The sequence below is a fragment of the Pelecanus crispus genome, chromosome 1, assembly GCF_030463565.1.
Source record: "Pelecanus crispus isolate bPelCri1 chromosome 1, bPelCri1.pri, whole genome shotgun sequence".
Classification (NCBI taxonomy): Eukaryota; Metazoa; Chordata; class Aves; order Pelecaniformes; family Pelecanidae; genus Pelecanus; species Pelecanus crispus.
The window spans coordinates 211,335,506-211,354,280 of record NC_134643.1 but is presented as its reverse complement, the minus strand read 5'-3'; the positions used below and the strand labels follow the sequence as shown (position 1 = coordinate 211,354,280).

At 40.3% G+C, this 18,775-nt stretch overlaps 1 protein-coding gene across 1 annotated transcript; it reads right to left on the bottom strand.

The window, feature by feature from the left end:
* Positions 1–6,691: 6,691 nt before the first annotated feature.
* On the bottom strand, positions 6,692–13,322 carry LOC104023704 (interstitial collagenase). Its single transcript, XM_009490887.1, has 10 exons — positions 13,212–13,322; positions 11,976–12,220; positions 11,550–11,698; positions 11,334–11,459; positions 10,454–10,615; positions 9,967–10,084; positions 9,159–9,292; positions 8,009–8,168; positions 7,003–7,103; positions 6,692–6,792 (listed from the first exon to the last, which is right to left on the bottom strand). Exons 1-10 carry the CDS (start codon positions 13,320–13,322, stop codon positions 6,692–6,694), a joined length of 1,407 nt encoding a protein of 468 aa, XP_009489162.1.
* Positions 13,323–18,775: the final 5,453 nt, after the last annotated feature.

Here is an 18,775-nt window from a genome sequence, read left to right as displayed (position 1 = left end):
CTCCTCTGTGTGCATCCTCTCTCACATCCCAGTTTGTACAGTTATGGGGTGCTTTTTAGAGTCAGCTGTAGACTGACTCAGAGTATATCATGCTCGGATTACCACCACACATCCTATAACACTGTGCTAGCTGACACAATAAAACCTAATTAAACCCATCTGATTTCACAGACATCTGAAGTCAGTTAGTATTTGAATACTCCCAAGCTGCTTGGCTACCATTTCAAAACTGTCACTCAATTTTAGTTATTTTACACTGAATTTCAGTGAACCTGAGTAATGTCAGGCCACATGAAATGGTGGACAAACACAAACCCTTTTAAGTTGTCCCGACCCAGCTGCGTGAAATGGGGCCACCAAATGTACATGGACTCTTAGCCTAGAAAATGGGAGTCATGCACCAGATATGAATACCATCTAAAAAAATTAAAACTTTGGGAGAAATTACTGTAAGCAGAAAGTTTTCTTTTTAAATTGATCCATAAAGTGAGACTGGGTATTTTGGAAAATGGATGAGAACCCCAAATCCTTCCCCACCTCTTCCCTGCAACTCTTTGAAAAGGTCTGTTTCCTTTAAATTATACTGGTGGAATCCAAGATATACATAAATGAAAAAGATTTTACCCTATAAATCCAGCCTAAAGGATGTGAATAATCTTATATCTCTGCCTGCATTTATCTAATCTATCTATCTATTTATCTATCTATCTATCTGCCATTTTGTCACAAAAGGTTTCTTCAGTTTAACCGCATTAGCCACAGGGGATATGATTATTTCCTGTCTTAAGTAATTCAGAATAAAGGAAGTTTCAAGAGTCATACAAGCTGTGACAAATTACAGGTTTTCACCCTGTGCTGGCCGAACGCCTTCCTCTTCTACTGGCAGCAATGGGAGCTGAAGGTGTTGGCACCTCAGAGGAGCTTTGACGGCATGTACTCAACTTTTACAAAACAGTTATAAGAAATACCCTGAAATCTTTGCTTCTGTTTTTTTTTATTTTTTGCTGTCACTTGCAGCCAACTTTTCTGCAGCTGGAGGTGTCAATGACGAATTTTCTAGCCCAAATTTCACAATACAGCCTTGTTCGTTAAACTTGTTTGTAATGGTATTTCTCAGCTGCCATTAAAAAAACCCCAAAACCAAACCAAACCAAAAAAAAAATCCCCTCTCCTTAATTTGTTTGTATTATCATTGTATTGTAAGGTAAGAGACCCGTGAGGCCTGGATCCCATTCAGTTCTGTAACTGAGGTACGAACTGTGACAGCAAATTTTCTGAGATGGAGAGCTTGACTGAACTGATATTGGAAATTATGTCTGTTTATGTGGAAGTAGAGACTTTCTTTTCTGAGATCCATCTTAGGTTTTTAAATGGATATATTTGTCTGTCTCAGAGGTTTTAAAGCTAGAAGGAATGACCATGATACTATCAGACTATATATGGCGTAGGTCACAAAAGACAAACCCTTGTTCAGTGGCTTTTGCACCAAGCATATTTTCCAATGGCACCAGAACACATTTTTGGAAAACATATTTTTGCTGATATGAATTTAATTTTGTAAAAAATCAAGGCAGCACTATGAGCAGATTTGATATGAACTGGGAGAAGTGGTTATCTTTTTTATCTTTTTTCCCACTGTTGTTGGCCATCAGATCCTCACAGCTGTCTGCTGTGTAGCAGTGGAAGGATAGAGATAATGAGAGCAGCTAGGTTAAGATTAGTTGCACCTAACTTTATGCATTTATTAGTTAAGCATTCTTCTATAGAAAGTGGAGAAATACATATCTCTGGAGAGTGATTCAACCAGCTATCTTAGAATAGGAAGAACTGGCCTCTGTAGATGCTCTCTGTCTTTATGGAACGTAGAGAAGGTTAAACAACTAATTTAGACTATATTTCTAGTTTCAGCTAACAGCACAAGCTACTTTAGTGTTTGCTCAGAAGACACTTGAGTGACAGATGATGGAGGCCTATGTCCCTCAAAGCACTTTTAGGATTTTGCAACCTGACCACCTACACAACTTGGCAGCCAGTTCCTACTGCCCATGAGAGGGAGGCCTGAACATGTTTTTCTCGCAAGTGATATTTCACAAATATGCCTATAGCTGGCCTTGAGGTCTGGGAAAAGAAGCAGCTGTATAAGCAGCTGCTGGGTATGGTTTCCTAATGCTTATCTTTGATACTGGTTGGAGTTGGTGGATGTTGATCTACCTTGTGACTTCTTTTCTCACCCTAGAATTGGTTTTATCCAGACTGCAGTAATGTGACATATGTTTTAACCCAGAAAGGTCACTGCCTATCCTCATCACATTGGTAGTACCAAGTGACACTACACAGAGCATCACAGGAATCATCAATACTGCTGCATCATGGTAATCTTAATACCAGCAGAGATTCAGCTTTCCTAAATGTTCACAACATGGGCGTCTGCATGTGAGTTAACTGTCTAAGCTTGCGTTATATCAACAGATATCTAATCAATATGGTCAAATGGCATCTAGAGAGCATTTCATCTGAGCACATGTAGACCACATTTGTGCAGCTTTCAGGAGCTCACGAAATGTTTCGACCAACACCATTGACTATGATGACAGCTTAAGCCTGAGATCCCATGAAAATACTTAGGCTGCAATTAAGCTGCCTAAACAGTGATTTGTTGTGCTTTTGAGACAGTCTAGTGAACCTGAGACACTGACACAGGCCTGGTGGCTGTGACCCAAGACCTAGAGGGGACATGTGGCTTCTAGACTGGTAGCTGAAGGCCAAGTGGAACCTTCAGGCACCTTAATGGCACTAGATACCTGTTCAGTCAGCTGGGTTGAGCCACTACTTTGCAGGCTCAATCCTACCATAGAGTCAACAAAGCTGAATCATCACTCAAGTGAAAAACATGTGACACTGGCAAATGGTTCAAATACTGTACTGGACCCTTGGCAAACCTTTAGCAAAGACTGCAGCCTGTGAGGGCAGGATTCAACCACCTGAACATTAGGTGCTTAGAGACAGTGTAAGCTTTGGGAAGTGCTGGTCTCCCAGAAGTCCTGTTTCATACCTGCATGGGTGACTTGGATACCCTACAGCACTGCAAATGCACTGAACACGTGTTTAGGGAGTTGGATTCCTGCCTGGGCAAATCTGTCTCATTTAATAATGATATGGGCTACCACTATGCACAAAAACAGTAACCAGACACTAGGGAGTGGCACAGTGCTCAACCATAGTACAGTAATTAGCAAATAAGACTGTAAACTTATTAAAGGGGAGTAAGAAAATGTCAGCTGATTGTATGGACTGAGCTGGAAACAACACCCAGATTCCAAATTACTGAAAGTGTTGCTTGTGCCTGCAAGTAGGCAAGAGCTGCTGGCACCAGATGTGCTCTCCTTTTAATGGTGTGGCTGGAATGGAGCAATCACCATGCTCACACAGGCAAAAGGAAATATTCACTAACATAAGCATGGGGAATATTTCTCACAAATATTTCCCACATTTTGAGCTCTCGGTCTTTCTGCTCAAGGGAAATGCACAAAACAAGTTTTAAAAAAGTGTGCCTGGCAACTAAATATCAGAACTTCACAGGGTACCAAAAGACATGGACTAAAAAATATGCCATTATAAACTTCATCCTCTCTTTAACTACTTAATCTTCCATAGTTTCTAAATTACCCTTTATCTCTCTCTTCCCTCCAAAATATAACCACCTCCTTACCTCTTGTATGCCATTTAACATTTTCTCTGCCCCATGAGTATCCACTACTTTTTTCTTCTAGAGAGGGATTAGTGTTCTGCTCTAAATCTGAGGAGCTGTTCTGGCATTGCCTTGAGATCTGCTTCTACTTCATATCTTCGCTGGATAAAAAACTGGCTGGGTGGCTGAGCCCAGAGAGTAGTGGTGAATGGAGTTAAGTCCAGTTGGCAGCCGGTCACGAGCGGTGTTCCCCAGGGCTCCGTTTTGGGGCCAGCCTTGTTTAATATCTTTATCAATGATCTGGATGAGGGGATTGAGTGCACCCTCAGTAAGTTTGCAGATGACACCAAGTTGGGTGGGAGTGTCGATCTGCTGGAGGGTAGGATGGCCCTGCAGAGGGATCTGGACAGGCTGGACCGATGGGCCGAGGCCAACTGTATGAGGTTTAACAAGGCCAAGTGCCGGGTCCTGCACTTGGGTCACAACAACCCCATGCAACGCTACAGGCTTGGGGAAGAGTGGCTGGAAAGCTGTCTGGCCGAAAAGGACCTGGGGGTGTTGGTAGACAGCAGGCTGAACATGAGCCAGCAGTGTGCCCAGGTGGCCAAGAAGGCCAACAGCATCCTGGCTTGTGTCAGGAATAGTGTGGCCAGCAGGAGCAGGGAGGTGATTGTCCCCCTGTACTCAGCACTGGTGAGGCCGCACCTGGAATACTGTGTCCAGTTTTGGGCCCCTCAATACAAGAAAGACATTGAGGTGCTGGAGTGTGTTCAGAGAAGGGCAACAAAGCTGGTGAAGGGTGTGGAGCACAGGCCTTATGAGGAGCGGCTGAGGGAACTGGGGTTGTTTAGTCTGGAGAAGAGGAGGCTGAGGGGAGACCTTATCGCTCTCTACAACTCCCTGAAAGGAGGTTGTAGTGAGGTGGGTGTTGGTCTCTTCTCCCAAATGGTTAGCAATAGGATGAGAGGCAATGGGCTCAAGCTGCACCAGGGGAGGTTTAGATTGGATATTAGGACAAATTTCTTCATGGAAAGAGTAGTCAAGCATTGGAAGCGGCTGCCCAGAGAGGTGGTGGATTCACCATCCCTGGAAGTGTTCAAAAAACGGGTAGATGTGGCACTTTGGGACATCATTTAGTGGGCATGGTGGTGTTGGGTTGATGGTTGGACTGGTTGTGGATGGTTGTGGATGGTTGATGATGATCTTAGAGGTCCTTTTCAACCTTAATTATTCCTAGTTTTGACTTTCATTATAAATAATCCAGCCACCAAACCAGGAAATATGAAACTATTACTCTACCCTTAATTGGTTTAGTGGTGGACTTGGTAGTGTTAGGTTAGTGGCTGGACTCGATGATCTTAAAAGTCTTTTCCAACCTAAATGATTCGAAATGGTTCTATGATTCTGTTCTATATCTGAAGGCAACATCTGCCCTCAATTTTTATTTTTCAATATATAATTTGTCTAGTAAGAAATATTATCTTTCCCTGTAAATCTCGTGTTATGTTTGTAGACCATGTCTGCTAAAACAACTTAATCAATTTAGATTCATATACTTCTGAAACAATTTTTGGTTTAATTTTCATTGGTATTTCAGTAGTACTGGCTTACACAAGAAAATATGTTAGATAGCATTGCTACTAAGGTTCTGAATTAAAGAACTGGTACCTGAATCACCTTGTGAGAACAGGATTCACATAATCTAACTTCTTCATTAAAGCCTTTGATTTACTGTAAGTTAATTTTATTTTTATTGTTTTATAATTTTTTTTAGGTTTTATAAAGAATATAATATATTCAAATTAATTTTCAATTATACAATTTCTTATCTTTGAATAGTGTTTAGACTAATTTTTACTTCTGAATTTAATAAATGTAAGAACTACCAAGTCTGTTCTTTATTTATGAAGGATACAATTTAATAGGTTTCCAATACACACAGCTAAGCAATGAAAAAAATTGAACAGATACATTTTTATAAGGTTACACATTCTTTTCTCAAATTGCAAGTACTTCTATTACAGTGACCTGAAACCTTCCTCTGAAGTATGTCGAATAATACTGAAGCTGAATGAGAGAATACATTTTGTTATGGTCGTATACCTTCCAATGTTATCAGTTGAGCTACAAACACTAAAGAGAAAGTGGATAACCCTTCAAAAACGATTTTAATTGAGGATATTTGAAAAAAATTGCTGTTAAGCTAGAAGTCAAGCTGTCTTTTCAGGAACTTTTTCTATAAAAAATATTTTTGGCCAAGAATTTTCATTTTTTAGGCAAACTTCTTCATCCTTTAACCTACTGAAATTAGGAGGGATTTACTAACTACTGGAGTAGTAAACACTTGAAAGAGCCTTGAGTAAAGAGGTTTATTTGTCCATTATATGATGTGGGTACCTGTGATAGCAAGGGACTGGTTTCAGTGATCTCAGGGCTCCTTTCTAATCTACATTTCCAGGCTTAAACCCAGTTCTGAAACCCAAAAACATAAGAAAAACCCCTGCCTACACTTGCAAAGACGTATACCCTGGAGGGAAGTCTAAGAGCAGAAGTTGTAGAAAGAGGAACAGAAAGTGGAAGCGTGATTTGTAGACTGATGTTGATGAGCCCCAACTGGCCTAATTACTCGTAGGATTTTCACCAGGGCTTGTGTGGGGTGATGGCATTCAGAGCCAGCTGGCTGTTCCTTTCTCTGGCTTTGGGAAAAAGATCTGTCGTTTCAGGCCAGAACAGATTTTTTAGTATTTGAAAGTAGACTTGGCTTTTGAGTATTACTGCAAGTAAGACATCAAGGGCACAATGATATGACAAACATAATTTACTAGGAAATTTTAATGTAGCAGGTGAAATTGTGTTATATAAATGTATGTTTTACAATAAATAATTATTAAAACTATACTCCAACAGAATTTGGGCAGAAATCCATTCTGACCTGACAGTCATGAAATACTGAAAAATTCAGCACATAAAAACATACAGTGTGCTCATGGAAAAACATTGCAATTAACAATTAAACCAGCTGATGCTCTTCATCTGTCTAACAATCCGTTTGGCACGAGGATCGAACTGGAACTGAGTTGTTCCATGGAAGAAGTAGACATAGCCTAGAAATAAAATTTAATCCAATTATATTTCATAGGTGAATTCTTTTCAGTATTTTGGAAAAGAATCCCCAACATAAACAGTTCATGTATACTTGCTATTTTTCATTTTCATCTCATTAAGGTTAATAGCGGGTTTTTGAAAACAAATTATTCTATCTGCAGAAGCCCAAATATTCAATTAAACCCAGATTAAAGTTGTGTTCTACTTACCATCTTTCTGGAAAGCACCATCAACTCTGCCAATTTTTCCAAAGTCAGACACTATTTTCCTGGGATAACCATGATCCATGGATTTTTTGTTTTCATCATATCTTAACACAAGAAACATCATTACAATTTGTGAGGAAGCAGAGAATATTTTGATAGTCCAAAGCAAATTCATACACATAAGCAACTCTACTGTTACTAAGAAGTCTTATAAAGATTACCTAAAGTAGCTTTTTGATTCTTCTTATTATGCATTAAGGTTCTCACATTATGAGTGTCTTTGGTAAAAATCCTGTCTTTGGTAAAGTTTGTAACAAGGCTCTCAAGGACTTTGGGAATGCAGCCCAGGAATTTATTAATGCATTTCTGGACTGTCCAGAGCCTTGGCCATCACTTGTATGTAAAATGAGTTTCTATTTTGAGGCACTGGATATCCAGTTCAGTATAAAAGCAAAATACAAAACTTGGGAGTAGAAGATGGTAGCACAGTCCTGAAACATACTTGTATTAGTGTCAACCATGTACTTCTTAAACAAAATTACTCTTTGAAATTTGTCATGAGCTACATTTGAATTATAAATATGACCAACTGTACAACTGGAGAATATTTATAGTTTGTTCTAAATTACAACACTTTTTAATAGCAGTTCATTTTGTTTGAAATATGAATGAAAGTGGACAGCATCACGACATTGCACAGAAAAGCAGCACTGTTGTGGAGAAAAAGTGAATAATTTGCTACAAAATCACTCTTTTATTGTGTAGCTGTTTCATTAAGTTGCTAGTAATAACATTGCTGCTACAGAAATCTAATGAATGGCAAAAAAATTCTATAGAAAAGTTGACATTTCCTAGCAAATGCTTAAAATTTTTAAACTTCCAGAGAATCCTGCTTAAATTTCTGGAATATACCTGGTTTAACATCATTGCACTTGAATTTTACAGTAATACATCAGTCCTCAGGGACAAGTGAAAATACGCCTTTTAGTAAATGAACATTAAATCTTACCTCCAGTATCTGTCAGCTGTAAAGAAGTATGTTTTTCCTGTGATTTCATCACTGTAAGCTGCATTAACTCTTTTAACAGTCTTCGGGAACCCCAAATGATAGATTGGTTTAGGGTAGCCACGTGCAATGTCATACCCCCTGAGAACCCAATATTTATCCTCTGAAAAATATAAGTACATTTAATTTGGTTTTGTTATTTATAAACAGCATTTAACTGTGTTTTAGATGAGTGGCAAAAAATGTGTCTTAGATAGCAGTATTACTCCTTTCAGTTTATTACTTTAGAAAATGGTTCTAATTCTTACACTGGGACTACATCATAAAGACTGGAAATGTCTTTTGGTTTTATGAGTAAAACATTAGAATCATAAGGTGTATGGATAATTCTTTTTTCAAATGAATATGAAGTATTTGTCTGGGTAAACAACTTGGGGAGGGCTGGAGGTTGATTAGTTAATCCACTGATACTGGGTTGGGATATTGAGGTTTTTTTAAGTTCCTGTAATATGCTATTTGATTATAGAGCCATATAATATTTTGAAAACTAGACAATGTGCATTAAGTTAAACTATTAAGAAGGGCATATGTCTAGTCAAAATCCTTTGGTAATTTTAGATGCAATAAACATATTCATGTACTGTAATATGTGCATAATGAAGTGAGACATTTAAAGAATATTTGAGACCTTTAAAGGAAAGGACTGAACAATTTCCCTCTCACAGTATGCTTTTCCACCAAATTTTTTGGTTTGTTTTTTTTTTTCCAGAATATCACAAAATACTAATAAGCATGTCAGTAACAGTAGTGTACAAATGCCTGCATTTGCCAATTGAATTCAGCAAAAATCCTTCCACACAAAGCAAAACACTGTTACTTGAACAAAACTGGACTTGAAGAAGGGAAGCTATTTTCACGTCTTGTTTTTCAGAGCACTAACTATAACAGAGGGGCAAGTTTTCAGGATTATGACCTCTGGAGATCCCTTACAGCAGTATGACTCTATTATCCTCTGGTTTAATTATTTGTAGATTTGTAAGATTCTGTTTCACTGATTGTCCTTAGGAAACACTTTGACTTCTGTAATTACATAGTTTGCAAAGGAGCAAGGAGTAACTGGTCAGAAAAAGGAGACAATTTTGTATTCCATTACCTTTAAAAAGTAAAACTTCATCCCTCTCAATGTTTTCATAAGCAGCTTGAATTCCCGATGGTAACTTTGGCCAGAACAATGAGATAAAATTGAGCTCTGTCTCTGTCCTTTCAGGATGTTTGCGCAGCATATATCTGGTTTAAACAAAACTTTTGTAATACAACAGTTCCAATCCTATCATAAGTGCAAAATAATTATTATAGCTCCTGGAGTATAAAGGGAGGAGTATAACTGGGTGTGAATATCTCCCTCCACTGAATGTAAAGGGAATCTACAGCGACTGCACTCTTAACTTTAGCACCGCAGCTACATGCTAAAAATCAGGCAACATGAATATAAGCCCTTCTATTTCTCTGTAGGATAAGCAAGCTAAGAGTCGGCTTCAGTAACCACCTAGCAGACATCTTCCTACACAACAGTGCTTTCAGTTCTGCCCCTGCTCTTGTATTGAGGAGTAGCCGAAAGGTTACCGTGTAGGATCCACAGTCACACCGCTAAGGGATATATGAATGCTCTTGCTTTGCTATTAGTTGAATCGAGTTCAGAGACAAGTCTGTTGCAGCAGTGGCCACAGCAGAAGAATAGTTGGAAAACAACCTACAAGCCCTCATCTCCTTCACTGTTCTTATCAACTAGGGCTCTTGGGATTAATGATTTGAGAACTCTTGCTTGTGTAAGTACATGGTGGCTTTCTACTGCTTCTCTCTGTATTACATTCCAAAGGCACAGTTTTCCCTCATGGATTACAGATTTTTTGTAAACTACTGAATATTTTGAAGAGATAATATATATTGCTTATTTTTGTTACCTGCCCTTGAAGAACATTATTTCTCCACGTAGCGTAGCAATAGCATCAAATGTCAAATTGGGGTCACAAGCTTGTGGAGTTACGGGTCCTGTTGGCTGCACAGAAGCATTAGACTGTCCTATAAGAAGAATATTTTATCTTTCAGTATGGAGAAATATAAAGACAGAGTTCAGAAGGTCTCTGAGGACACCAAGAACCCTCTTTACAGAGAATAAGAAAGCATATGTTTTTAAACTAAGGGTCTGTCACTAAAAGCAGGCTTTTAATGTTGATAAAACCAGTTGTGTTCATCTTTTCCAAAATGAGTTTTTTGCAGAACTGGACTTCAGCTGAAGTTAGCTTCCAGGAATTTTCTCGCTTTTGTTAGCCATTTTTCAGCAACAGTTAAACTTCTCATTTTGGTGGAATAAACATATTTTAAACATATTCCTATTACTGTTTACTAGCGTTCCAAGCAGAAATATTAATTAAAAATATTTTTTCTTACCATAGATGGCTTGAATGCCGTCAATGTCATCCTGAGGAAGAAGAAATTCATTGGGGTCTGTGTAGGAGTAAGCTGGATACATCAGTGCTCCAGGATCTTTTGAATGAGACAGACCCAGCGAATGGCCAAGCTCATGGGCAATAACAATGAACAAATTGTAGCCTGTAGGATAAAAATTGTATGAAATAAGGTAAAATCTGTTTATCAGTATTCAGCACAGTTGATTAAATGGGAAACACTTATGCATCCTCCCAAAATACATTACAGGTACAAGAGAGTCTGTAAATAATGCTATCAACATTGCAACTCAAAAATATTGTAACAGAAGAGCTATATGAGTACTTAAAGAATGTCTGGCCTTAATTGTGGTCTCATTGTCCTTGTGTCTTAAACACAAACCCTGTTTCTTCTGCTATCACATAAACTGCTCAGATCAAGGATCATGCCAATGATGACAAGTGGAGGTTCAGTGATCCAACAGAAAAAAACCTTCAAAGCAAACACTGAGATGACAGTTGTGGTGATACTTGAATATCTTAGTTAGCACCAAACTTTGAAGTACTAGGTTAAGAAAGATAAAGGATTTGACTTGAGAAGTTTACCACCAGATCTTCCTAAGTTTTAGGTTTCATCTGAACAAAAAAAGTATTTTAAGTGCTGACTTAGTTGTCATTATAAACTGCTACGACCTAAAAATCTCTTTTCTGTGAATTGATTCCTACAAATGGGGCGGTGGGGGGCGGGGGGGAGTGCAAAGCAATTTAAAAGGACAAGTTCTGCCACTTTTGCTCACTTTTTGCCTATAATCAGGCTCATGAACTAAGCATCACATGAGCTCAGATAGGAAAAACTATATAAATGGATCCAGTTACATTCTTACCTCTTCCATCTTTTGTCCAGGCTTCCTCCTCATCAAGATGCACATCTCCACCAATACCTTCACCAGGCTGGAAAGCATGAGCCAGCTGCCCATTAGGGCCATCAAAAGGAGAGTTGTCTCGGTGGTCTAAAATGAAGAGGGAAAAAATCAGTTAGAATCCTAAATTATTTCTATGATTGCAGATGGCTATTTAATACTTAAAGATATCAATGTTACCTCTATAAGCAAAAGAGATCATTATATCTGCTTCTTTGTCCTTAACCTCTTGGAATGTCAATGGTGTCACATTGCTCCAGACACGGAGAGCTTTTCGGATTGCTTCATCTACATCAGCTTGTCTCATCTTTGGGGTGTAATTCAAAATCCTTCAAAGCAAACACAACACATTATATATTGTTAAGAGCACAGCATTTTAGCTGAAAAATAATAACTTGTGCAAAAGTCAGAAATCTTAGACATATCTTTCATGAATGAAAATTAATAATGGCTTCATTTAGATATCGCCTTCTAGAGTGCCTATCTTCCTCCAGAAATCAGTTAATCACTCTGGATATCTGTATATGGCATAATGTACTTCCTTCAAACACCCCAAAGCTGGGATGCTAGATTTAGGTTTTTTTGAACCAGATTAGGAAAGGTTACCTGTATGTCAGATTCTTTCTTTTCCATTTGGGATTCCCTGCTGTGAGCGTATATTGCCCTATATCAGGTATACCACATCTGGGTTTTTTCATCATCTCCAAAGTGTCAAGATCAGGTTTCCCGGTCACTTGCAGTCCAAAGAATGCCTGCATTTCCTTGAGCTTTGCAGCAAGGGGATTTTCATTCTTGTTTCTTAAATGAGGCTGGTGATCCTTTTGAAGGCCATAGAAATTCTGTAGATAACCCTGAACCAGAGTTTAAAAAAAGAAGAGCATTGTGGCATATCAGTACTGTCTTCAGTCAAACTTAAAGTTTCTATGTAATCTTGAACTATTCCCATATCGACACACCCTGTGTTTACCAGGAGCAAGAACAGCCTATTTTCTTCAGGAATTGCTGTGAAGAGTCAGATATAACTTACAGTTTTCATATAGTTTTCTGAATTTCTTGCTTCACTGATAGAATATATGAAGAAATGTCTTTAAAATCTAATATTTACTATTAATACTTAATTCTACATTATTTTTGGTGCCCGATTAATAACAAAACTTATGAGAAAGCTAATATCTGGTCTCATTCAAAGAAACAGAGACTGGCAATGAGACTCCACACAGCCAGGACTCCCAACGAAGCAGGTGTCTACTACTAGAGAGTCAGCACTTGGCAAATCATGTGATTTATTTTTAGCTATGAAATATGATATTAGGAACTCAGGTCTTCCTACTGAATTTCAACAGTTTTGTCTCCAATAAATAGTGTTGTCTCTATGTGAGTGTTATATTTCTCAGAGATGTCCCCTTTTTTCAAAGTATTCTATAAAAGATCCATTCAGCAAAACGTTGAAATATATGCCTGCTTCAAGAAAGTTTCCTTTCTTACGTTACAGAGACTAGTCATATCACAAGTTTCAAAGCACATTCTGAAATATAAATTGTTGCTGAGTTTGTTTCTGCACAGCCACAGAGCCTTACTGCTAGAACTCATGCTTCGGTAGTTCTGTTGTTACTTTACTGACAGCATCAAAAATGAAGTTATGCAATATTTAGATGACTTCTGTGTAAATAAGTTCTACATGATTTTCACACATTTTCTAGATTGATAGGAAAAGCTTTCTCTTGAAACCTCTGCAAAATGGTACATAATTTCAAGCCATATTATGTGAAAAGAATTGCAATTATAGTTATCTCTCAGACTACCTTATGTTTCACTTTTAGAAAAGCACTGAAAAATATTTACCTCTACAAGCTGTAGAGTTTTTCTTTCATCTTCTGTTTCTGGAGCCACAGGAAAAGCAGAGGAGACGGCCACATATAGCAACAGGAGAAGTGAAAGGGTCTTCATCCTCATCTAAGCTTGTCTGCCTCAGGCTCACTCTTGAGCTATTGGACAGGCTTCTCAGCTCTGTTTATATAGGTAATTTGTAGATCAGTGACAATCTGACTCATGATGTATAATATCCTCTGAGTAGTAAAAAATTATGTACAACAGTTTCATCATCAGGTACTGATGTAATGTGTTTAATTTTACTGTCCTTATTTTACCTGAGCTTTCTGTATTGGGAAATTTTGTAGTGTATTTAATAAATAAGGAAATGCTTTTCAAGTAAAATGTGGAGCTACATTTCATAGGTCTTTTTGAATTGTGAATTTGGACTATTTATGGCACAAGGTCTTGACAAAGTGGAGAAATAATAGGAAATAACATGTAACAGTAACATAATATCACATATGGTATTATAATGAATAACATTATGCTATATATGTGATACATATGTTTTAATATTTAACAAAATACAGCATATTATGTCATAATATGTAATAATAAAATACAAAATACAGTACAAAGAACTGATCTTACCTAGCATCATAACTCCAGGACAGCTGTCATCAGCTAACTAAAAGTTCTATCTAAACCAATCTTATGATGCTAGCAAAACTGAGTGCTACAATGATTCAATATTTTTTGACTGATATTAACAAAAATCAGTCATGTTACTGGAATGCATAAACTGGGTTCCCATATGTATGGTAAATAAAATAATATTTATACTCTTGCCAGCACGGATAAGGTCTCAGCTGCAATAGTGTGTTTGGATCCAGGCAGAGAGGTGAGCTCTGGTCAGAAAGACTCCATGAAGTCCGACAGGAATTTTTGTGAGTCTGGAAAAGGAAGGTTAAAGTAACTGTTTTGTGACTCTATGTTAACTGTTTCGTGCAAGGAAGAGTGAGGGGAGCCATGATAAATGCTGTTAAATATATGAAAGTTTTTTCCTAAAAGGGAAGCAGTGACTGTTCTCCAAGACTCTAGAATGGTCTTAAACAACAGTGATTAAGTTTAGACATGAGGTTTGGGATTCTGCTGCCTGAGCATTAGTGTTATTTGAGATGCTCTAAGGGAATCCCACCGGACCTCCAGCTGCCCTGGAAGGATGTAGGTCTCCATAGCTCCCGTGTCATGGCAGCCAGCCCCAGCTGGGTGTCTCAAGTACAGGCAAACGAGTAATGAGATAGAATCAGCTTTAAGTGTTTCGTCATAGATACCCGTATGTTATCTAGGTGTCTAAGCTCCCATTTTGGATAATGAATTCTAGAGAGCGATTCAACTGACCACATGACATGGACCTTAAGATGAGGTGAATTGCTCTCTATACTTCATTGCTTGTATTGGCTAGGTCTCTGTCAACAATAAGAGGAGTTTAACTACCCAGGACACATGTGGGAACCTACAGTGTAGAACCCTACATTGAGGAAAACATTTCTAACTGCAAGGAGAGCTCGGCACCAGAGTAGATGGCCTGAAGTGGCTGCATGTTTGCTAACTGTGGAAGCTGTCAAGTACAGGCTGGACATCTTTCAGAATGGTTTTGGCGTTGGTGTTCTTGTTGCAGGTAAAGAGCCTCCTTGGAAACCTTAGGAGGGAAACAGTAAATGTTAGTGTGAGAGGGAGAAATACAAATATGTACCATTACTATTTTTTTGTCATACATGAGCAAGTTTTGCTCTGAAGGAGCTCAATACAGGAATGAAAATTTTAATTGTGCTGGGAAGTACTAAACTTATTTTCCCAAACGTCAGGGAAAAATAATGTACTTAGTATATGATTCTACACTCACTGTAGTGTAGCACCCCCTAATTATATCTAGGTTCAGCGGAGCAGACATAATTGCTGGGAAAAGCAAATTACTTTATACCTTCCAATGCAAGTCACATTGCTTGTCTGGAGTGATTGACTAAAGCTAATACAGGACATTTCAAGAGCAGAAACAACAGTCTAGTGCTGGTATTTGAAATGACTAGGACAATAATTCTTCAAAGGCTACAGCTTTTGTAGATATAAAGAGATTTAGCCTCACAGTTCATAGTCCAAGGAAACTTCATTGTTGTTTATTCTTAATCCATCTTAATTTTCAGATGTGAACAAAAAGAATTGTGTGTGTTGGATACTTCTCCAAAGTCTTTGCTACAACTCACATGATCTTGGGTTTTGTGAAATGCTGCTAAACTTCTCTGTTTCTAAACTAGTGTTATTTCCCTGCAAATATTTCTCCTTCATGTGTTTCTATAGACTGGTTTATATAGTTCCTGTTCTTACTGTTTTTTTTCCTAAGGAGTAGTTAAATCCTTATTTCTTCTATCCTTTTTTTCTTTTATTTTCTGAAGGCATCATAGGCATGTTTAAACACATACAGGCAATGAAGAGATACAGATTAATCAGATGCATCCGGTGGCTGAGCTGAGAAGGTTAGGAAATCATCTGTTGTGGCTTGCACAGAGAGGTTCTGCTGCCTTGCACATTTCTGCAAAGGGTCTATTGGCCAAATTTTAGTGTGACCAAGAGGATATTGAGTCAGGCAGAGGGGACATCTAGTTGTTTTCCAGGAAACTTAAAATAAATTATTTTCCAAGGCAGCCAGTGGCAGGACTAGAAAGTCTTGGACTCCAGCACTAGCTGTGGGAGCTGTTTATGTATTTGAAGAGTCATTAAGTGAAAAACCTTAAACGGCGTCAGGAAGAGGAACCAGAAGCAGTGGCTTCCCTCCGCCTTGGGAATTTCCACAGTGTTGGGCTACAAAGTCATGTCCCGTTTTACCGTCTGCATTGGCTTTCTACTGCGTGTCCTTTGACACATCTCCTTTGAACGAGGGAAGGAGAGGTTTCAGTCATCTGCTTTTCCCAGTGTGGCTAGCACATTGCCACCCTCTCCTTTTTCAAGCACTTGCCTGCAGACAAAACACTCAAAACCCAACAGAAGGAGACATGAATATGCCAACATGAAACTGAGACCCCTCAAAATACATGAGCATTTTTACTGAGTGCCAACCGGTGTCTACACAGGCCCTCATTTTGTTTGCGGGACACTTGTGTTGCACCTGCACCTGACTGGCATAGTCTGTCCTGGCCTCTCACTAAACCCCATTTCTAGCTATTTTCCCTGGCCAGGCGCTCTGTCCTGTGTGCAGGGGTGTGTGGAGGGGTCTCAGTGACAGCCCCTGGGGCAGGACCAGGGGCTGGAGGCCCCTGTGTCTGTGGTGCTGTGACTGGAGAGACTGGGGTGCATGCATGTCAGTTGGGTACATGTGTATGTGTGCAAGCACTAACGAAAATCCAGCTGGATGAGCCAGTGAGTAGGGTAAGAGGTTGGGAGCTGGGTGTCAAAGTGGCCATAAGCTAGGGCTGGATACTGGCAAGACCAGGGTTCTGTGGGTTGGCTACTTGAGGGACCAGGAGCCCAAGTCAGCAACTAGGGAGGCTGTGGAATCTGGGGTCAGTGGAGAGACCTGTTTGTGTGTTTGTGCATGAGGCAGGAGGGGACACCAGCACATCCCAGGGCAGCTGCTGGGTGGATGGGGTATCTGAGCCCAGCTGCTGAGGGATCCATAGTGTCTTTGTGTGTGTGTACTTGTGTGCATGTGTGGTGGGTTGACCCTGGCTGGAGGCCAAGTGCCCACCTTCTCAATTGGACAGGGGAGACAAAATATAACGAAAAGCTCATGGGTCAAGGTAAGGACAGGGAGAAGTCACTCAGCAATTACCATCACAGGCAAAACAGACTTGATTTGAGGAAAATCAGTTTAATTTATTACCAATCAAATCAGAGTAGGGTAACTCGAAATAAAACCAAATCTTAAACCACCTTCCCCCCACCCCTCCCTTCTTCCTGAGCTCAACTTCACTCCCAATTTTCTCTACCTCCTCCCCCTCCAGCAGTGCAGGGGGATGGGGAATGGGGGTTGCAGTCAGTTCACCTCACACTGTTTCTGTCACTCCTTCCTCTTCAGGAGGAGGACTCCTCACACTCTTCCCTTGCTCCAGCGTGGGGTCCCTCCCATGGGAGACAGTCCTCCATGAACTGCTCCAACGTGGGTCCTTCCCATGGGCTACAGTTATTCATGAACTGCTCCAGTGTGGGTCCCTTCCATGGGGTGCAGTCCTTCAGGAGCAGACTGCTCCAGCGTGGGTCTCCTGTGGGGTCACAAGTCCTGCCAGCAAACCTGCTCCAGTGTGGGCTCCTCTCTCCACGGGTCCACAGCTCCTGCCAGGAGCCTGCTCCAGCACAGGCTTCCCATGGGGCATCCACCTGCTCCGGCGTGGGGTCCTCCCCGGGCTGCAGGTGGATATCTGCTCCACCATGGACCTCCATGGGCTGCAGAGGCACAGCCTGCCCCACCATGGTCTTCACCATGGGCTGCAGGGGAATCTCTGCTTGGGCTCCTGGAGCACCTCCTCCCTTCCTTCTTCACTGACCTTGGTGTCTGCAGGGCTGTTGCTCTCACATATTCTCACTCCTCTCTGACTGCAGTTGTGCAGCAGTTTCCCCCCCTTCTTAAATATCTTATCCCAGAGGCGCTACCACCATCGCTGATTGGCTCAGCCTTGACCAGCAGTGGGTGCATCTTGGAGCCGCCTGGCATTGGCTGTATTGGACATAGGGGAAGCTTCTCACAGAAGCCACCCCTGTAGCCCCCTCCGCTTCCAAAACCTTGCTACACAAACCCAATACAGCATGTGTGTGTACATGTGTGTATACATGTGTGCGTACATGTGTGTGTGCATGTGCCTACTGGGAATACATGCTCAGCCTCGCTGTTGTCTGGACCTGGGGGCACAGAGCTGCAGCAGCTTCACCTCTACCAGGGTACCAGGTTTGAACAACTAACACATTTGCTCTGCCTGAAGTTGTCCTAAAATCTCCATGTAACTAATGGAGAGAGGTAAACTTTGCCCTTACCTATCCCCAATTGTTCTTCAGAGGCAGCTGTTGCCTGGACCACAAGCATCAGTACCTCACTCAGGTTGTCCTGAATCACCCCACCAGGTCTGGGACCCCTCTGCTAAGTCACTGCTAAACCCAAACTGGGTGCCTAAGGAAGAGGGGTCTGATACTGTTGTTAAGAAAGGGCCAGCATTTTCAAGGGTTTTTCCATTGTACACCCAGGCAGTACAGGTTTGTGTCTCCCTGTGTTAGCAATAATCCTGCTTTATTTGCACACTTCTTTCTCAGCAAAACTGCACCCTTCTTGTTCGTGTTGAGACAAGAGACCTCAAAGTGTTCCTTTTCTAGGTACTCTACTCACTGTTCCTTGTTCATTAAGTCTGCATAGTATGTAGAATGTAAGCACTGCGAGAGGTCTATCCAGCACGTTTCCTCTTTCCAGCATTGGCTGAAAAGGACATTTAGGCAGAAGCATAAGAGGAGACGTATTTCCCTGGAAATGTTTCCCAGCTTCGAACAATTTTGACTCAGTGATTTCCATTTACTTTGTACCCCACTTACCTAGGGCTTGCATTTGACTCTTCAGG